At 48.7% G+C, this 20,046-nt stretch overlaps 1 protein-coding gene across 1 annotated transcript in view; it reads right to left on the bottom strand.

Moving 5' to 3' along the window:
- The window catches only part of DXO (decapping exoribonuclease), an 83,761-nt gene extending 64,135 nt beyond the window's left edge, over positions 1–19,626 (bottom strand). The window contains exons 1-2 of the mRNA XM_085856094.1: positions 18,697–19,626; positions 15,908–16,131 (exon numbers count right to left, since the gene is read on the bottom strand). Coding sequence (XP_085712220.1) covers positions 15,908–16,131; positions 18,697–19,286 — 814 coding nt within the window. The 5' untranslated portion in view covers positions 19,287–19,626. The remainder of the gene's footprint in view (positions 1–15,907; positions 16,132–18,696) is intronic.
- Between the last annotated feature and the right edge of the window lie 420 nt (positions 19,627–20,046).

Raw genomic sequence — 20,046 nt, 5'->3', positions numbered from 1 at the left:
ATCATCGCTCTTGCCCAGCACTCTTCCAGTGATCTGGGGAGGGGAAACAAAAGGTTCCACAAAAACACAACACTTATACTTTACATTCCTACTCTAAGCCTTAACGACACTATTCACAGGATATTTACACTTGACCGCCTCCCCCAGTGGATGCTAATAGACCCAGCGTTACCTGGGGAGCTAATTTTCAAATTTGCTTGCCCCAAAATTATGCGGACATCATGCCCTTGCTGCTCATGTCAAGTTGTGCGGGATCGAGTGGGACTCACACATCTTCACAACACTCACACCATGGTCATCATCACATTTCTAGGTCATGGTCCTCATTTTAATCATGCAGGCTGAATCCCGTCATGGCCGTGGGGAGGGTTACCACAAGATGATGGGGGCATCTCAGGTGCAACCATGCCCACAGGTAAGCTTTAGTCCAACCCGGACGTTTCTCTGCCCCGCTCCCTTTGATTCCCTCCCCCCTGGTAGCCATCAGCTCTAATCCCGCACAACACTCTGGAAGGGGTCTCACTGGCTCCTCTGGCCTTCCTGGGTCGCCAAGGTCCTACCCGCCTTGGTCGCCCAACCAGACCCTCTCCCAGTTGCCTCCAGACACTGTCACCATTAGCCACCAGGTGGTGAATCTCCTTGAAGGGGGTCGCAATTCACGCTCACCGTGAGCTTCAGCAATCCCTGTGGACAAGCACATCATCCCCACCCACAAAACCCACATGACTCCCCCACCCCATCGGCCTTACATGTGACACCTGCATTTCTAACACTTCACCGACCATGACCTTCCCTGTTACCACACCATGTCCAATAAAAAAAATCAATGTGTGCACCATACATTTCACTTCTTTACTTAAAACAACTCACACAGCACTTCTCACCCGATCCACGCACCAGCCATTGGACAGCCACTCGTGCCCGCTTTGTTTCCAATTACCCACTGTCCCGATTGTCACTCTAAAACTCAGCAGAACTTACAAACCCATGCCAATTTTCCCACAATTCATTTTTTTTTCACCAAAGGAGGGCACTTCGCCACAATCTCAGCAGCCGAGCATGGCCGTATATACTCAGCCCAATCTAGTCTCCCCAACCCCCGACAGTGATCTCCGGACCCGACCTATGAAAGGGCATCTCGGATAGACCTGGCGGTTCAGCAGGAGGATTCACCCTCTCCGAGTCTAACAGTCTATTGGAGGGTCCCTCCATCGCCGGGTACCGGCAATATCGTTGCATGTGTCCTCCGCCCGCACCGGAAACAACTCCCCATAAAAGGCCCCCGTGGGTATCGGTGTAATGTCTCTTCCGGTTCCGGATCCCCTCGGCCATAATCGAATTGCTCTATTGGCTGGGCTGGACCCCGCCGCTTTGGCACACCAACTACCGAATTACCCCTTATCAAACTTAACAGTTTCTGGCAAATTTCCTGAAACATTTGGGTAATGCCAATTTCTCCCAGCCCCCTCCCTGATCCTGGATCTCCGCCTGTCGGATCGTCACCGATGGCCTCTCTGGAACCCGACCCGGCCGACTCCACGAGGCCAGCCTGGCCGCGCACTCGGCCGCTCGGTGAACGGTGGGTGGATCCTGTAACTCCACTAGCGCTCAGACCTCAGGGTCAGGAAGAGCAGCTAAAAATTTCTCTAGTGCCAGTCTGTCCCATGCCTCCACTGTAAGGTCCCGATACGCGATCCTGACTGATTGGTAAATGTCCTGTGCCAGCTACTGCACTGTCTCACCCGGCTTTAATCTGCGGTGCTGGAGCTGGGCCCGCACCAGATCACAGTTTACTGCAAACCCAAACCGACGGCTCAACGCCTCGCAGATGTGGGAGCTGGTCAACATCCCCTCCGCGATCACGTTTAACACATCTGCGGCTGGTCCCCGCAACGTTGCCACCAAATTCCCTGTACGTTCCCGCTCATTCCACCCGTTTAGTCGGGAAATGCACTCAAATTGCGTCAGAAAAGCTTCAACGCTCCCTGACCCGTCGAAATTTACCAGGGGGATCACTTTTACGGTGGCCCGCTTCTCAGTTTCTCCCTTGTCCGAATCCATCCCAGGGATCAAACACCCTTGTGGCTGCGTATACAATTTCGGAGCCCACTGTGGCCAAAGATGTTTTGTGGTGAGGGTCTCATGGGTCAATTTTGCCTCCTGTTCCAAATGTTGAATGGACCGATTCACCTCTTCCCGCAGGATCTTCTGGGCCCGCACAACCTCCTCAAAGGCTCCGTCGCGAGTTTGTTGTTGCTCCTCAACCAACCCGGACACTCGACTTACAAAAGACGGCTCTACCAGGCCTTTATCCAAGACTTCATCTTGGCTCATAATTTTATCTTGTTCGTCCAAACGAGCCTTCAATACTTTTCCCTCCTCCGCCAAATTCATCCCTTGCTTCCTCAACTCTCCCCACTCTTCTACTTGCAGCTGCATACGAGCATCCACACAGGCAGGATGACGTTCCAGGCTTTCATCCACTTTATCAACCCGAATGTTCGTTGCATCAATTTTATCTACCAATTTTTTTTGTATATTTTCCCCCTCCAATGTAATTTCTACCTTTGTTTCCTTCAATCTAGCCTCGAATTTGCTTTGTATTTCTCCCAATTTAACATCCACACACTCCTGCATCTCAGTTTTCATTTTCTCCATCTTTTCCCCCAATTCATCCCTCATTAAATCAATCCGTGCACCCAACTGTACCCCCATTACCCCCAATTGATCTGTCATTTCTGCCCTCTGTGTCACGAATTGATTTGCCATTTGTACCGTCATGTCCCCTATTAAACGTTCCAACAGTGTCTGGATCGACATCGCACCGGTTTCTGGCGCTGCCGGCCCCGTTACGGGCGATGAAGCACGGTCCACGCTCAGAATGGGTGAGGTTCCAACCCTACCCCCGTCTCTCCCCTCTTCCCCCGACTCGCTGCCAGACACGTGGCCTTCCTCCTCAAACATCTGCACATCCGCCATGGTGCAGAAGTCCCGTTTGCCGCCAATTAATTTAAATTTGAAAAATCCCGCCAAAATTTTCCCGCGCTCGCGCGCTTTTCTGCAGTAATTTTATATTCCAATTCGTGGCGAGATTTTAATCCTGGTATATAATTTAGAGGGGTTCGAACATCCCACTTCTGACACCAATGTGACGTCCACGGGACTTGAACAGTCCCGCCAACATAGAATGAGCCGAAACGATGGAGGCGGTTTATTTCTTTATAACCCAAACATGGCGGTTCTAATCGCTCTACCGCAAACGGGACGAGGAAGGTGGCACGAGTCACTTTTCACTGAGTTGATGATGTTTATTTGTTTTTATTATTGACCAGAAATAACAAGACTCGGCAAGAAGAGGGATCCGGGGCGATTCGACGGGATGGTGTGGGATTGGGCGTGGGGAAAAACACAGACAATTCCAATGAATATAGAGATCTCAAACCTTCTAAGGCGCCAAACACACACACACACACACACACACACACACACACACACACACACACACACACACACACACACACACACACACACACACACACACACACACACAACGTAGCTCTCTCTGGTGGTCAGGCTGGACCGTGGTGTGGACGCAACTGTGCCTGGATCGGCGTCGGACGAGCTGGCCTTGCTCTCGTCAGGGGGGCAGGAGAAACCGTGGTGCTGTCGACCTCCTGGTCTTGGCCCAAGTCCGCTCACAGCCGCCAGGGAACCAGTTTTGGCGCCAAGTTGCGAGCAGGAGAGGGAGGCAGGTCCGCCCGCCGTTCGACCCCGTACTCCGAGTCAGCAGAACCCCAGAGCCAACCAAGGTGAGGCACGAGGCTCAGCAAGGCTCCAAGACACGATCAAGAACACGATCGAATCAGCACAACAACAAGGACGCTCTCCGCGCAACAGCCTCCCCACCAAAAAAAAAAACGATCTTTTGGTTGTAATCTTCTTCCTCTCCCTTTTCGACCCCGAACAGAACCTTTTTATCCTCCTGCCCTCGTCACTTCCAATCGAGCCATTTATTGGCCCACCGCCGTCGCCTTCTGCCAATCGTGATCACGGGGCGGAGCCATCCGCTGCACTGTCCTGTGACGTCACGGCCAGTCTCCAGAGAATACCAAAAGGGGTTTACGCAGACACACTTACCCTATCCCGTGTCCCTATCTAATTACGTGACAATTATCATTTCCCCACTTGAAGAAATGAACATTTACTAGACAACTTATCACCACTAAATTGCTACTTATTACATCGAGATCCTGGTAAACTCGAACAGCATGGCATTCCTAATTAAACATCCTAATTACCCTTTGAATGCATACCCCCCCCTCAAACGTAACAATATATATATATATATATATATATATATATATATATATATATATATATATATATATATATATATATATATATATATATATATATATATATATATATATATATATTGTTACGGCTGTGGAAATTCGCATTACACCATAAAGGGCCCTCAGGTGAGATATCTTCATAGGTACATGTGTAGTTAGCCCAAACCCGTTGTATAGAGGGAATTTATGCGATTCATCCGGGCTGCGACGCTTTGAGTTAGCCATTTTTTCTTTCTCTATTGTTATTTTCGACCATTAAGCCGCCAACAACGCAAACAGCCACTACCCTTACCTTCACAACTCCATCCCGCAAACATCGCTTCACCGCCGTTCCCAAACGACACCATAACCATCAAACCACCACCGAAAACCCTCCACCACCTTCGCCTCTCTCCTTCACAGCCAACAACTACACCACCTGTGAACACTGAACGTCGGGCTGCCTTGGGCCCGTTCGGCAATTGGTGCCGAACGCACCGAGTCACGAGCGCGAATAGCGGCCTTTCCGAGGGGAAATTTGGATCAGAAACGCTTCACGCCCACTTCTCCTCCATCCAATTGGCGAGCGCGGGGCGGTTTGGCCCCGCCTCCAAGCATGTGTGTGTGAAGTCCGTATATGCAAATTTAGGATTAGGAGAGGTTCACGCCGATTTTTGCCCGACCAATGGCTGACCTGGGGGGAGGCTGTGTGGCCCCGCCTCCAGTCGCGTTCGGATCCTAAAATTTGCATATTGGCTGCTCCTGCCGCCGATAAAACAGCGAGCGCAAGTCGTCAAAAGAGAGTTGGGTTTTGGAGTTGCTTGGGGAGTGTCGTCAAGAGGTTGCTCCTGGGGGAGAAGGAGCGTGCGTTGGCTGAGTGGAGTCGAGTGGGCACGGTGGAACTGCAAGCCTGGGAGCTTGGGTCCGAGGCAGGAAGGACAGCGATCGGCGACGAGGTTGCGGTGTGGGGGATCGCTCATCTCGTCGCGGGACCCAAGCCAGCCAGCCACTCCCTCCCCCAGGGCATCAACAATTCCCCCTTTCCCCCACACCGAGATAGTGCAAAAGGGGGCCCCGTTCCCACCCCACCCCAAACCTCGTGCCAACGAAACCCGCCAAGGGGCACGGAGTCGGGACACAGCGGCGCGGCCACATTTTGCGGCTTGCCCGCCAACGCGTCATGAGGACGCGGGTAAGACCTCCCCGGTCTTGCGGACCTGGCCGCTCCTCCAGGTCACGCGCACATTTGGCCTACGGGCCCGTCTGCCTCCTTGTCTGTGAGAGTGGCTTCTTTCCTTTGCTTTTGTGTGAATGTGTGTTGGCGCCGTCTGTGAAGTAAAACTGTATAAGTGTTGCCGTGTGTGCGCGTAGTTGGTTTTAACTGCTTTTCTTCTTGCATTTGCTTTTTGTGTATGGCTGTATATACGTGCTTTCCGTGTACCGGGAAATAAAATACTTGCTTGTTGAACTGTGCCCGTTTCGCTTTGTCTTTTCTCCATTGACTCTCCATCCTGCTTCACGTAAAGGGTTTGTAGCAGGTGCAAGATCCCGGTAATTAATCTGAACCGTCCAGGTCGACGATAACACTGCTCGGTTATCCCAATAGTACGCAACGGGCCGCCCGAGCGGCTCGTGTCCGGAGTCGACCTGCGGCGAGGTATGATCGCCCGGTCGACCATTCACGCCCAAATTCGCGTGAAGTTAGCCCAAACCCGTTGTTTAGAGGGAATTTATGTGATTCATTTGGGCTGCGACGCTTTGAGATAGCCGTTTTTCTGTTCTATCTTTATTTTGAACCAACCACGTCTCAACCACCATAACCATCAAACCACCACCAAAAACCCTCCACCACCCTCACCTCTCTCCTTCTACGGCCATTCCCGCACCACCTGTGAACACTGAGCGTCGGGCTGTCTTGGGCTCGTTTAAGATACGCACCGAGCCGCGAGTGCAAATAGCAGCCTTTCCGAGGGAGAATTCGGATCAAGAATGCTACACGCCCACTTCTGAACCGTTCAATTAGCAAGCGCGGAGCGGCTTGGCCCTGCCTCCAGGGGCGTCTGTGTGAAATCCATATATGCAAATTCTAGGATCAGGGGAGGTTCACGCCCACTTTTCCTCCGTCCAATTGGTGAGTGTGGCTCCGCCCCCAAGGTCATTCTCATCCGGAAATTTGCATATTGTTTCTCCTGCCGGCCTATAAAACGGCGAGCACCAGGCGAATCGTGGCAGAGAGTGAGAGTTTTGGTAAGAGAGTCATCGGGCAGAGTGTGGCAGCAGCAGAGTGTGGCAGAGAGTGGAGTCAGGTGGCGAAGGCACCGAGTTGGGTTCTGCAGTCGGCTGAGGAGAGTTGGGGGAAGAGGCCAAGGAGCTCAGGTCCGAGGGAGAAGGACGGCGGTCGGCGACGAGGTCGCGGTGGGAGATCGCTCGTCGCGGGACCTAAGCCAGCCAGCCATTCTCCCTCCCCCAGAGCATTAACAATTCCCCCTTTTCCCCCACGCTGAGATAGTGCAACAAAGGGGGCCCCGTTCACACCCCACTCCAAACGTCGTGCCAACGAAACCCGCGAAGAAGTGGAGTCGCGTGTGCGCGGTGGAACTGCAAGCCTGGGAGCTCGGGTCCGAGGCAGGAAGGACGGCGATCGGCGACGAGGTTGCGGTGTGGGGGATCGCTCATCTCGTCGCGGGACCCAAGCCAGCCAGCCACTCCCTCCCCCAGGGCATCAACAATTCCCCCTTTCCCGCACGCTGAGATAGTGCAAAAGGGGGCCCCGTTCCCACCCCACCCCAAACGTCGTGCCAACGAATCCCGCCAAGGGGCACGGAGTCGGGGCACAGCCACCCGGCCACGTCTGCGGCTCGTCCGCCAACGCGTCACGAGGACGCGGGTAGGACCCACCCGGTCTCGCGGACCTGGACGCTCCTTCAGGTCCCGCGAACATATTGGCCTACAGGCCCGTCTGCCCCCTTGTCTATGAGGGTGGCTTCTTTCCTTTGCTTTTGAGTAAATGTGTGTTGGCGCCGTGTCTTGTAAAGTAGAACTGTATAAGTGTTGCCGTGTGTACGCGTATTCGGTAGTAACTCTGCGTTATTGTTTCTTTTGTTTTACTGATATCGGTGCATTTGACTGTTTGGCTGTATATGTGTGCTCTCCGTGTGTCGCATAATAAATGTGAACTGTGTGAACTGTTTTCCCGTTTTGCTTTGTCTTTTCTTTATTGACCCTCCATCCTGCTTCACGTAAAGGGTTTGTAGTGGGCTTAAAACGCCCGATAATTAATCGGAACCGTCGAGGCCGACGATAACACCGCTCGGTTATCCTGATAGCACGGAACGGACCGCTTAAGCGGTTCGTGTCCGGAGTCGGCTTGCGGCGAGGTACGATCGCCCGGTCGACCATCCGCGCAGGTACTTAGGTAGATCGAATTTGGTGAGCAACCCTATCCTGCGCGGGTGGGCAATTGGCACGGTCGTGGTGGGGTTAAACCCCGACCTGTGACTAGCTCCCGGCGTTGTTTCGAGAGGGTCACGACAGAATTGTCCATTCCGGTGGGCGAGGCGGCTGCCATTCGAGTCGAGCGGCCGATCGCACGCTGGCGGGCGCGAATTCGCAACAATATATACAGCTCTGGAGAAAAAGAGACCACTGCAAAATTATCAGTTTTTCTGGTTTTACTATTTATAGGTACATATTTGAGTAATATGAACATTTTTGTTATATTCTATATACTACTGACAACATTTATCCCAAATTCCGAATAAAAATATTGTCATTTGGAGCATATATTTGCAGAAAATTACAACTGGTCAAAATAACAACAAAGATTCAGTGTTTTCAGACCTCAAATAATACAAACAAAACAAGTTCATATTCATTTTTAAACAACACAATACTAATGTTTTAACTGAGGAAGCGTTCAGAAATCAATACTTTGAGGAATCACCCTGATTTTCAATCACAGCTTTCATGCGTCTTGGCATGCTCTCCACCAGTCTTTCACATTGCTGTTGGGTGACTTTATGCCACTCCTGGCACAAAAATTCAAGCAGCTCGGCTTTGTTTGATGACTTGTGACCATCCATCTTCCTCTTGATCATATTCCAGAGGTTTTCAATGGGGTTCAGGTCTGGAGATTGGGCTGGCCATGACAGGGTCTTGATCTGATGGTCCTCCCTCCACACCTTGATTGACCTGGCTGTGTGGCATGGAGCATTGTCCTGCTGGAAAAAACCAATCCTCAGAGTTGGGTAACATTATCAGAGCAGAAGGAAGCAAGTGTTCTTCCAGGACAACCTTTTACGTGGCTTGATTCCTGAGTCCTTCAGAAAGACAAATCTGCCCGATTCCAGCCTTGCTGAAGCACCCCCAGATCATCACTGATCCTCCACCAAATTTCACAGTGGGTGCGAGACACTGTGGCTTGTAGGCCTCTCCAGGTCTCCGTCTAACCATAAGACGACCAGGTGTTGGGCAAAGCTGAAAATTGGACTCATCAGAGAAGATGACCTTACTCCAGTCCTCTACGGTCCCATTCTTATGGTCTTTTGCAAACCTCAGCCTGGCTCTTCTTTGCTTCTCATTGAATTTTCTTGCTTTGCACGACTTCAGCCCTGCCCCAAGGAGCCTTTTTCGAACCACCCTCACTGTGCACCTCACCCCAGCTGCCGTTTGCCATTCTTTTTGTAGGTCACTTGATGTCATCCTACGGTTGTTGAGTGACATTCGAATGAGTTGGCGGTCATCCTGGTCAGTGGAAAGTAGTTTTCGCCCTCTGCCAGTCTGTAGCTTTGTTGTCCCCAATGTCTGCTGCTTGACCTTGTGAACCGCCGTCTTTGAAATTTTAAGGATGGAAGCAACGTGACGCTCACTGTATCCCTCTGCCAGTAAAGCCGGGATTGAACCTTTCTTTTGCTCACTCAAAACTTTTCTTTTCAACTCTTTTGGCATGGTCAAGTTATTTTTTTTGATTCTAATGACTTTTGAGGTACTCCGAGCACTGTTTTTGCCATCCAGCTGGTCCTATTGCAAGAGGATAGTGATGACCACAGCAGTGGTTTTTATACTTTTCCTTGTTAAATAAGATTCGGTTCAGGTGATCACCTAATCAGTACCTCACTAAGTAGAATGAGGTGTGCCTGTGTTGGAATTCAACAGACACTGGAATGGAATGGCTGGCATACATGTAGAGATGCTGATGTAAAAAATGTTTGGAGTGGTATCAAATTTTTTTCCAGAGCTGTGTATATATATATATATATGTATATATATATATATATATATATATATATATATATATATACATATATATACATATATATACATATATATACATATATATACATATATATATACATATACATATATATATATATATATATATATATACATACATATATATATATACATATACATATATATATATATATATATATATACATATACATATATATATATATATATATATATATATATATTATATATATATACCTCCGTCCCTTCCCCTCTGCCCTCGCCCCCTTGGGTATGCGGAAACAGTGACTCAGAAGAATGATGGAGCACATACAGATACAATGACAAATTAATTATTGTAAGTACTGTACAATATAACCTGTATATTAAAAGAGTTCAAGAACAATGCTTCACTGGGAAGGGGTAAAGTGACTTTCAGGCCACCCTGTATTTTTCTATATATATTGTTGTGGTTGAGGAAATTCGCAAACCACCATTCAGGTCCCGTAGGTGAGATATCTCTGTAAGTACATGTGTAGTTAGCCCAAACCCGTTGTTTAGAGGGAATAAATGTGATTCATTCGGGCTGCGACCCTTTAAGATAGCCGTTTTTCTGTTCTATCTTTATTTTGAACCAACCACGTCTCAACCGCCATCACACAACAACCACCAACCGCAACGCTGCTTCACAACAACGCCAACAGCCACAACCTTTACCGTCACGGCTCGCTCCCGTAAACATCGCATCACCGCCATTCCAAGCGTCGCCATGGCCATCACCGCCACTTTAGGCCCCCAACCACCTTCACCTCTCCTCCTTCTGCGGCCATTCCCGCGCCGCTTGTGAACGCCGAGCGTCAGGCTGTCCTGGCCTCGTGCGGGACGCGCGCTGAGCCGCGGGTACAAAGAGCGGCCTTTCCGAGGGGAAGTCGGATCAGGAATGATTCACGCCCACTTCCGATCCGTCCAATCATTAAGCGCGGGGCAATTTGGCCCCGCCTCCAGGCGCGTCGGAGTAGAATCGATATATGCAAATTCGAGGATCAGGGGAGGTTCACGCCCACTTTTCTCCATCCAATGAGCGAGCGTGGCTCCGCCCCCGAGTTCATCCTGATCCGGAAATTTGCATATGGTTTCTCCTGCCGTACTATAAAGCGCCGAGCGCGGGGCGAATTCAGTCAGTTTCTGTTTCGGGCTCGGGCGAGTTGGAGAGGAGTGGCGGCGGCGAGGTGTGGCGGCGGCGAGGTGTGGCGGCGGCGAGGTGTGGCGGCGGCGAGGTGTGGCGGCGGCGAGGTGTGGCGGCGGCGAGGTGTGGCGGCGGCGAGGTGTGGCGGCGGCGAGGTGTGGCGGCGGCGAGGTGTGGCGGCGGCGAAGTGTGGCGGCGGCGAAGTGTGGCGGCGGCGAGGTGTGGCGGCGGCGAGGTGTGGCGGCGGCGAGGTGTGGCGGCGGCGAGGTGTGGCGGCGGCGAGGTGTGGCGGCGGCGAGGTGTGGCGGCGGCGAGGTGTGGCGGCGGCGAAGTGTGGCGGCGGCGAAGTGTGGCGGCGGCGAAGTGTGGCGGCAGCAGAGTGTGGCAGCAGCAGTCAAGACGGGTCTGGAGGAGAGTCGGTCTGTCGGGGTTCGGAGTCTGTCGGGGAGCTGCAGAGAGGGGAAGCCGGAAACGCGGTCGAGGTCGCTCGTCGCGGGACCCAAGTAAGCCAGCTATCCTCTTTCCCCAGAGCATCAACAACCCCCCGTTTCCCCCCGTGCTGAGATAGTGCGAAAAGGGGGCCCCGTTCCCACCCCATTCCAAGCAGTGCCGACGAAACCCGCGGAGGAGCGCGGAGTCGGGGCACCGCCGCGACATTTGCGGCTCATTACAAGACGGGTAGGCTCCACGCGGTCTCGCGCCCCAGGCCCCGTCTGCCCCCTTGTATTTGAGGGTGGCCCTTTTCTTTTGATTTTGAGTATATGTGTTGTCGGCGCAGTCTGTAAAGTAAAACTGTGTAAGTGTTGCCGTGTGCTCGCGTAGTCGGTAATCGATCTGCATTGTTGTGTTCCTTTTGTTACATTTGCTTTTGGTGCATAATTGTTGTAATTGTATATGTGTGCTTTCCATTTGCCGCGGAATAAATGTGCATCATGTTGAACTGTTTTTCCCGTTTCGCTTCGTCTTTTCTTTGATTGAATCTCCATCTTACTTCACGTAAAGGGTTGGTAGTGGGCTAAATACGCCCGATAATTAATCGGAACCGTCGAGGTTGACGATAACACCGCTCGGTTATCCCGATAGTACGGAACGGGTCGCTTAATACTTACTTAATACTTAAAAGTGGCCCGTGTCCGAAGTCGACCTGCGGCGAGGTGCGATCGTCCGGTCTACCCTCCGTGTGGGTACTTAGGTAGGTCGAATTTGGCGTACAACCCTATCCCACGCGGGGGGCCGATTGGCACGATCGTGGTGAGGCCGAAAGGCCCACCAGTGACTAGTTCCCGGCGTTAGTCCGAGAGGGTCACGACGGAATTGTCCGTCCGGTGGGCGACGTGCCGCGATTCGAGTTACGTGGCCGCTCGCACGCCGGCGGGTGTGAATTCGCAACAATACATATATATATATATATATATATATATATATATATATATATATATATATATATATATATATATATATATATATATATATATATATATATATATATATATATATATATATATATATATATATATGAGCCTGGTGTTGGCGAAGTGGTTTGGGCAGCGGCTTGGGATCCAGAAGTTCCTGAGTTCAAGTCCCGTTGGGCCACTGAATTAATACACCAGTGGGTTGACTCAGCCTGTCATCCTTCCGAGGTCGGCGAAATGAGTACCAGTGTACTGGGCTGGTGTATACCCCGGTTAAAATAGGTGTACCATATCCCTGTGTCGTAAGAGGCGACCAGGGTTGCGTCAGGAAGGGCATCCGGCGTAAAACATGTGCCAAATCACTATGCGGATCATACGGATGATCCGCTGTGACGACCCCGAACGGGAGCAGCCGAAAGAAGAAGATAGATATATATATATATATATATATATATATATATATATATATATATATATATATATATATATATATATATAGAGACAGAGACATATATATATATATATATACATATATATACATATACATATACATATACACACACACACACACACACACACACCATGTAACCTATGATTACAGAGTTATCAATAAAATATTCTCCATGGGGAGTCCCTCTTTTGTTTTAAAGTTTCGCACCGATTGGACAAGTGGTTGCAGAGAAACATTTTTAAAGCGAAAATAAATAGACGTGGACACACACAGACAGCCAAACAAACAGGGACGTTACAAACGTCCCGCACCCCCTTCGGGGTGAGACTAACAATGCCGATTGGAGCATAATATATTGTGCGTGCGTGGTAAGGAGTGATTTGTAGGCCCATATGTATCAAAGGTACAGTGTGAATTCATATTCAAGATTTTTCTTTAACACCATGATTCATCACCAATTTTATTTGCTGTTATGGCTCACCCAGCAAGGAAAAGAACTGGAAAAGACTGAAAAACATCTGAGAGAAAAAGGTACATCTGTGCACAACTAAAGACTTGGAGAACTTTCCCACTTCACCGACATGGCTGAGACACTGCAGCTGTCCGTAATGCAGACTACTGACGACATGCAAGCTCCGGAAACCTGTGGATGGGTGCGCTGCCCAAACCCTCGACCATCACTACCACTGTGAACCTTGCGAAAGTGCCTCCTCTGAACATGCCAAGCTTTTTGATTTATTCAAGGGATAGTCTGCAATTGGGAAGACGATGCTGTCTTTAACCAGAAAGTAATTAGAAGATTAACCAGAAAGTAATGGTTACCAAGTCTTCGAGAAAGAACATCTTCACACCATCAAAATCCACAAAGGTTGTGCCAGCTATATTTACGTGGGAGTCAGATGTACGAGGTAGACATTACATGAGAGCCAGATGTTCCCTGAAGAGATGCCATATCTGTTTAGGTGCTTAGCCGCGATTGTAAATGCACAAGGTAAGGTCCAAAATCAACTTTTAAATGATGATATTTACAATTTATCATGTTGGGGGGAGGTGTGGAAGGGGGAGATGTGAGGGCTGTTATAAACATATGGTTTGTTTGGTTCCTGGGCCACAAGAAATGATACTACATTATTTACATCTGCAGTAATACCTCGCTTAGCACTCAGGATATGTTCCTGGAAAAGACAGCGTCAAATGAAAATGCGCGCAAAGGGGTCATTCCTGAAATTTATTTATTTGTCCACAAAAAAAAAATTGGAAAATTGCACTATCAAACAAAGCTCACAATCTTAGAATAAAATAAAATATTGTACAATTCATTTCCAAATTTAATTAAAGTAATAAATGATGACAAAAGCCACAATCAAACCATGATGGAGATGCGTTACCGACAGCAATATTTTTTTACTTATGTATGAGGGGTATATGAGGACATCATTGGGGTATCAATAATAATACAGATACAAAAGATGAGTGGTTAAGCTTGGTTCCCAATCGAACCAAGTCTAACCGGCTCTCCATATTCTCTGACAAACTGCTCCTTGAACAAGCTAACTTTGTCTAGTTAACAAAGTGGGGGACTGAGCAGAAGCTTTCATCTTGTCTGCACTTTTACCACCTGCACGCACAAAGCGAAATGCACGGTTAAAGCAATTGGTTCACTTTGTCTGTCTGTGTCCACAAACATCAGTTTATGATTGAAAAACAACTAGATTTCTGTTGAATGTTATATTTTGAACATGAATCGGAACATGACTTGGAAGCCAAATCTGCCATTTAATAGACCGTTGGCTCTGAATTTGTCCCGGTCACACATGCGCAGAGGAGAGAGAATATTTTTCCTCTTTCTGCTTGCCTGGCAGTCAAACAAAAATTGAAAATCATTCCAAACAGAAAACTTACTGTTTTTAAGAACATCATAAAGGACAAACAACAGGCATGAAATAACTAATGTAACTTGTTTAATAAATTGGTGTAAATGATGCTGTATCAACGGCAGTTAGCTTCCCCAAAAAAAGTTTTTTTTTTCCGACCGTTAAAATATTTATTTTATTTTATTATATACTTGAACATTGAAGAACACAATCGTCTTTTTGCACTTTTGAAACCCTTCCGTTTAGCAGTATTTGGACATGTTACATAAGGTGGTATGTAAGACTGCTACAATAGCACTAAACTTCCAGAATTTTTTTGAAACAATCTTTAAAATCATTATTTTATTTAAATTGAAATGTATACTTAAACAGTGTGGGGTAACGTGTTCTATGAACTCTCGAGTTGAGAATTATTCTCCTGGTCGAGGCAAGCCAAGTTTAATGCAAGATGCACTTCCACCTGATTTACTGAGAGTGTGAGCATACAAAAAATGGCGGGGAGTTGTTTTACTAGGCAAGTGAGACGTGTTGTCAACAATTCATTTTTATATTTCAGTTGAAACTTTCTCCAGGACAAAGAGTTGTTTTACGGGGTAATACTAAGTGAGGTGTTACTGTAATGCTAAAAGGAGAAGGGTGTGTATGCGTGTGTGCCACTGCTCGCTTGTATGAACAGGACATACAGTAGTAGGAACTAGACACCTCATCCACGGATATTTCACGTATTTCCTGTATTTTTGAGAGTCTGATTTGCATCCATGCCTGGTGTTGGCTTAATGGTTAGGGTGGCGGGCTTGGGATCCTAGGGTCCTGAGTTCAAATCCCGCTCAGCTGTTGAATACCAGGTGGGGTTAACTCGACCTGTCATCCTTCTGAGGTCAGCAAAATGAGTGCCAGCATGCTGGTACACTGTGTCGGAGTGGCGACCCGTCCAGGATTGTACCCAATAGCCAAGGAGACTGCTTAGGCAGCACCAATGCTCTGCACAGAGTATGGTCACAATGGATGGATGGATGGATGGATGGATGGATTTGCATCCAGGAACAACAATTATGGTTAACCATTTTGAAATTGCTACTCCGTTGAAATGCTGAAAATTTTGTTTTTAAAGACTATTCGACAGAGATTTCGCCCCAGCAATGGCAGGTTCAAGGCACCCCATCTAGCAGAAAGAGGGGAGTCACTAAAAACACACAGCACATGAGCGAAAGACCTCATTAGCATTCATACATCATTTCGAAAATCCCATATTAGGCAAAGACGAAGGGAAATGGAGCTTTACATTGCAAGTTGCATCATCCACTTTAACAATTCACACGGAGACATCTTTCCTTGGAATAGTTATGTCACTATTCAGTGCATGCATTCTTAGCTTTCTGCACGGATAGGAACGGAGATCGAGGGACAGCTCAAGCACTCACCAGCTGTCATGTACTGCTCAAACTTGTATCCCCAGTAACACATCTGCTTCTGGCGAAGTGAGCGCATTTCACGTTCGCGCCGAGCAGCCTCAGTTTCCACCTCACTCATGTAGCGTGTTCCACGAAAGAGCGTGGCTGCAAGCTGCCAACCCTCACGCCGCTCATACGGCGTACCCAGCACCTTGGTCAGATGACCACGCCACGTCACAAAGTCTGTGTTGAGGCTGCATGTGCAGAGAGGGGCCCATTGGTGTGACAACAGGAACAGAATTTCCCAGATATTTAAGCATGTACATTTGTCTGAGATATGTGGAGACCAATAACTCAAAGTAGTTATGGAAACAGAATTCTTGCTTTCCAAACTAAACCTGCAATTATTTATTCACTGAGAACATCTGATGGAGATTCCAACACCAATGCAGTCTGCTGGTTGTATCATAACCGGGGCACTGCTAAGCTTCTCAAGCAGTGCCCCTTTCTCGACTTTGGAGGCTATGGACGTAACTGGAAGTTTTTGATTCAGCCAAGATACGGCGTTACAGCACCCAGGGGCATAACCTTTGTGAGAAAGTATCGTAGGATATTCAATGCCCTCGTAATTGAGCAGTGCCCTGCCCTTGCACTACAAGTTTTGGGCAAGAGTAATAGTAATTTTGGAAAACGGAGCAATCCAACGAAAGCAAAAAAGCAAAGGAATAAAAGTTGAATTAACGAGCTAAATATACATTTAAAGGGTAAAGAATACCTTCTCTTAGGGCCCTGTCACACCTTGACGTTTTAGCCAGCGTATGGCAAGGTATCAAAATGTACGTAAAACGCTGGCGAACGCTGAACTATTGGTGTTTTTTTTCCAGTTTTGGACGTATTCATAACGAGTTGGACGTATGCACAACGTGTTAGTAACGTACACAGAACGTTTCGATAACATATAGATAACTTATATCAACGAATGCTGAGCGTGTTGGCGGCGTTCACAACCTATGCCCAACGATAGTCTAACTTATGCATAGCGCGGCAGCGTATCGCCGACAATCACGTGGTATAGGCTATTAATAGGCTGTGGCTCGACGATTCAAATCATAACCGCACTAGACATAGAAGTGTCAAGCCACTGTCAAACCTTGACGTTTTAACCAGCGTATGCAGACATATGAAAAATTTGCCGAATACGTTATGGGTAAGTTTTGTACACGTTAATAGCACGCTGAAGCACGCTGGTATACGTCGTAGTACGCAGAGTACGTCGACAAATTTTCAGCATGTTGAAAATTTTTCGACGTACTCAGCGTATGACACACATTCCGCATACACTGGCCATAAGTTGTAGGCACGTTACGCGATCGTTGACACACGTTACTTGTAAGTTACTCATAAGTCGAAACACGTCGAGGTAATGGTTAGCGTCAGTGTTCCAGACTCGCTGTTTTTTTTTTTTCTTCAGTGTGACGGTGATGTTGACACTTCGATTTCTAGTGCGGTTATAATTTAAATCGTTGAGTGGCAGCCTATTAATTATATTATATTATAACCGCACTACAAATCGAAGTATCAACATCACCGTCATACCGAAGAGAAAAAGAGAGAAAAAAAAACACCAGGGAGTCTGGAACACTGACGCTAACCATTACCTCGATGCGTTTCGACTTATGAGTAACTTACAAGTAACGTGTGTCAACGATCGCGTAACGTGCCTACAACTTATGGCCAGCGTTATGCGGAACGTGTGAGTCATACGCCGGCATACGTCGAAAAATTTCAAGCATGGAAAATTTGTCTAACAGCTCAGCGTACTATGACGTATGCCAGCGTACGATGATGTATGCCAGCGTGCTCTTAACGTATACAAAACTTGCCCATACGTATTCAACGTGTGCCAGCGTTTTAGACAAATTTTTCATACGCCGGCATATGCTGGCTAAATCATCAAGGTGTGACAGGGCCTTCAATGCAATTATGGATCAAAATGATCAAACATCAGAAAACAGAGGTTTTTTTTAAATGCATTTGCAATGGCTTATTGGGGCAACTGTACTCGCACGTCACACCAAGGTGGCCAGCCTACGACCTTTTCGGGATCATTCCTCTTCGGGTTGTGTACAACTTCTGGACGATACGGTGGTAGATCTTAGAAAAACCGATGTCCACCACATGAACAGGACCGAACCTTCTCAAAGCAGACCTACATCCCAATAGTCATTGGAGATTTATATAGTATTATCCTATTGACAGGTCATGGAGAAATAGAACATGACCGAGCAGATTCTTTCCATATCACACATGTCGTATAGTACAGGACTTGTTAGAGAATTGTCAAATAAACTGGAAAACCTTGTCCCACAAAACAAAAAGCAAGCATTTCCTACAACAAACTGGGGTGTTTGCCCATCAAATGCCAACATCTACTATTGTTGATAAACCAGAGCTCCTCCTTCTTCAAACATCCCCAATTCCCACCACCTTCTTGTGGGGTTGACCAGGGAAACTCCCCTTCCCTCCAAATCTTTTATGAACCGGCTTGCCAGGCCTGACGTTCCACTGAAAGGAGACTTTGGCATAAATTTGCAATTCCGTCTGGGTCACGCAGGTGACAACTCGTTTTCTCTTCGCAAAGGATCTTTAACGTCCACCACCTAATCCTAGCGCACTTCCCTCCGATGGACGGTGCACGCACACGCACACGCACGCACACGCACATCCATGTATCGCCCTGCATGTAAAACAACAGGAGGACTTTATAGCCCGGTGAGGATTCGACATGACTGAAAATAAGCCAGGAATAGGAAGCACACCTTGGCAGGGGTAGGGAGGCCGCCTGCCCGGGTAGGGCAAAGCGAGACCGGTGACGGGACAACCATGATACGATGTGGTCCAAACGCTCGGCACGCTGCGCGTCCATCTGAATGTAGGCTCCGGGAACACTCCAGCCCACATCGAGGTCTATAGGACCCTGCCAACCGCGGCTACGACCGCCGATCGCGGGATCCCCCGTCCTGCAATCGCCCGCGGTCGCCGCGCCGGCACCTCCGTTAGTCTCGACTCCGGGGGTCTCACGGGGGTCATCGCCGCCACGCGGGGGGGCGAAGTATCGAAGGAGCCTGCCGTCGTCGTGGAACGTCCTCTGGGAGTCCAAGGAGAAACAGCCGAGCTCTGCCGGTTGTCTGTAGTTGGGACAAGCACCGGTGTAGCCTTCGGGCGCGGTCGACAGCGAGCGAACTCCAGGCTCCCCGACTCCCGCGACTTCTTCGACTCCCACGACGACGACTTTATCAACCTTTTCCATGCTGGCTCGCTTCACCCCACTGCCCTCTGAATCCGAAAGCCTCTTCCTTTCCCGTCTCTCGCTTGCCGCCAGTCGCGCCAAACCCGTCTCAGAATGCATTCCAGGGTTCCCCGGTGCGATGCGCACTGCTTCCCCGGGTGCGCGTCCAGGCAACGCCGTCGGCTTGCAGAGTTGACTAGGCCGCGCTGCTCTCCAAAGCCATCTCCAATGGGGATCCGGCTGAGGTGGCACTTCTCGCTCGCTCGTTGTGAAAATAGCAATATTAAGGTCCGGCAGCGATCCGTAAAATGAACAAACTGACGATAAATGGCTGTGAACCCGTCAGGCCTGAAGCTGGGAGTCTCGCTCGACTCGCAGAGGAGGCGCTCTTCCGGTCCGCGTTTTTACAAAACATTAATGTTGCTTGATCTTTTTAATTTTAAAATACATTCTCATGGGAAATACCACGGTGGAGAGTTCAGAAATTAAATAACTCCTCAGGGAAACATGAATGGTATTTCGAAGTGACGTCTTTCCGGAGAAAGCCCCGCCCACTCAGCTCCACCCCCCTGCCCACTCAGCTCCACCCCCCGCCCACTCAGCTCCACCCCCCGCCCACTCAGCTCCACCCCCCGCCCACTCAGCTCCGCCCCCCGCCCACTCAGCTCCACCCCCCAATCTCCTGGTGGAAACTTCCCCAAAAATGTCATTTCAGCAAAGGTTCTGTGCATTACGTCATACATCATCGATTCCTGATAGTCTCATTAAGAACATCCAGCTTATAGGAAGAATTACCCCGATAGCAGGACTGAACTAACAGCGTTGCACATCATATCAAACATCGATGTCCGCATCGTGCGACAACAGCAGCTGTCATGGT

This window comes from Eptatretus burgeri, chromosome 15 (assembly GCF_056783735.1).
Source record: "Eptatretus burgeri isolate ZD-2024b chromosome 15, Ebu_testis_v1, whole genome shotgun sequence".
Lineage (NCBI taxonomy): Eukaryota > Metazoa > Chordata > Myxini > Myxiniformes > Myxinidae > Eptatretus > Eptatretus burgeri.
This window is presented reverse-complemented; position numbering and strand designations above follow the sequence as displayed.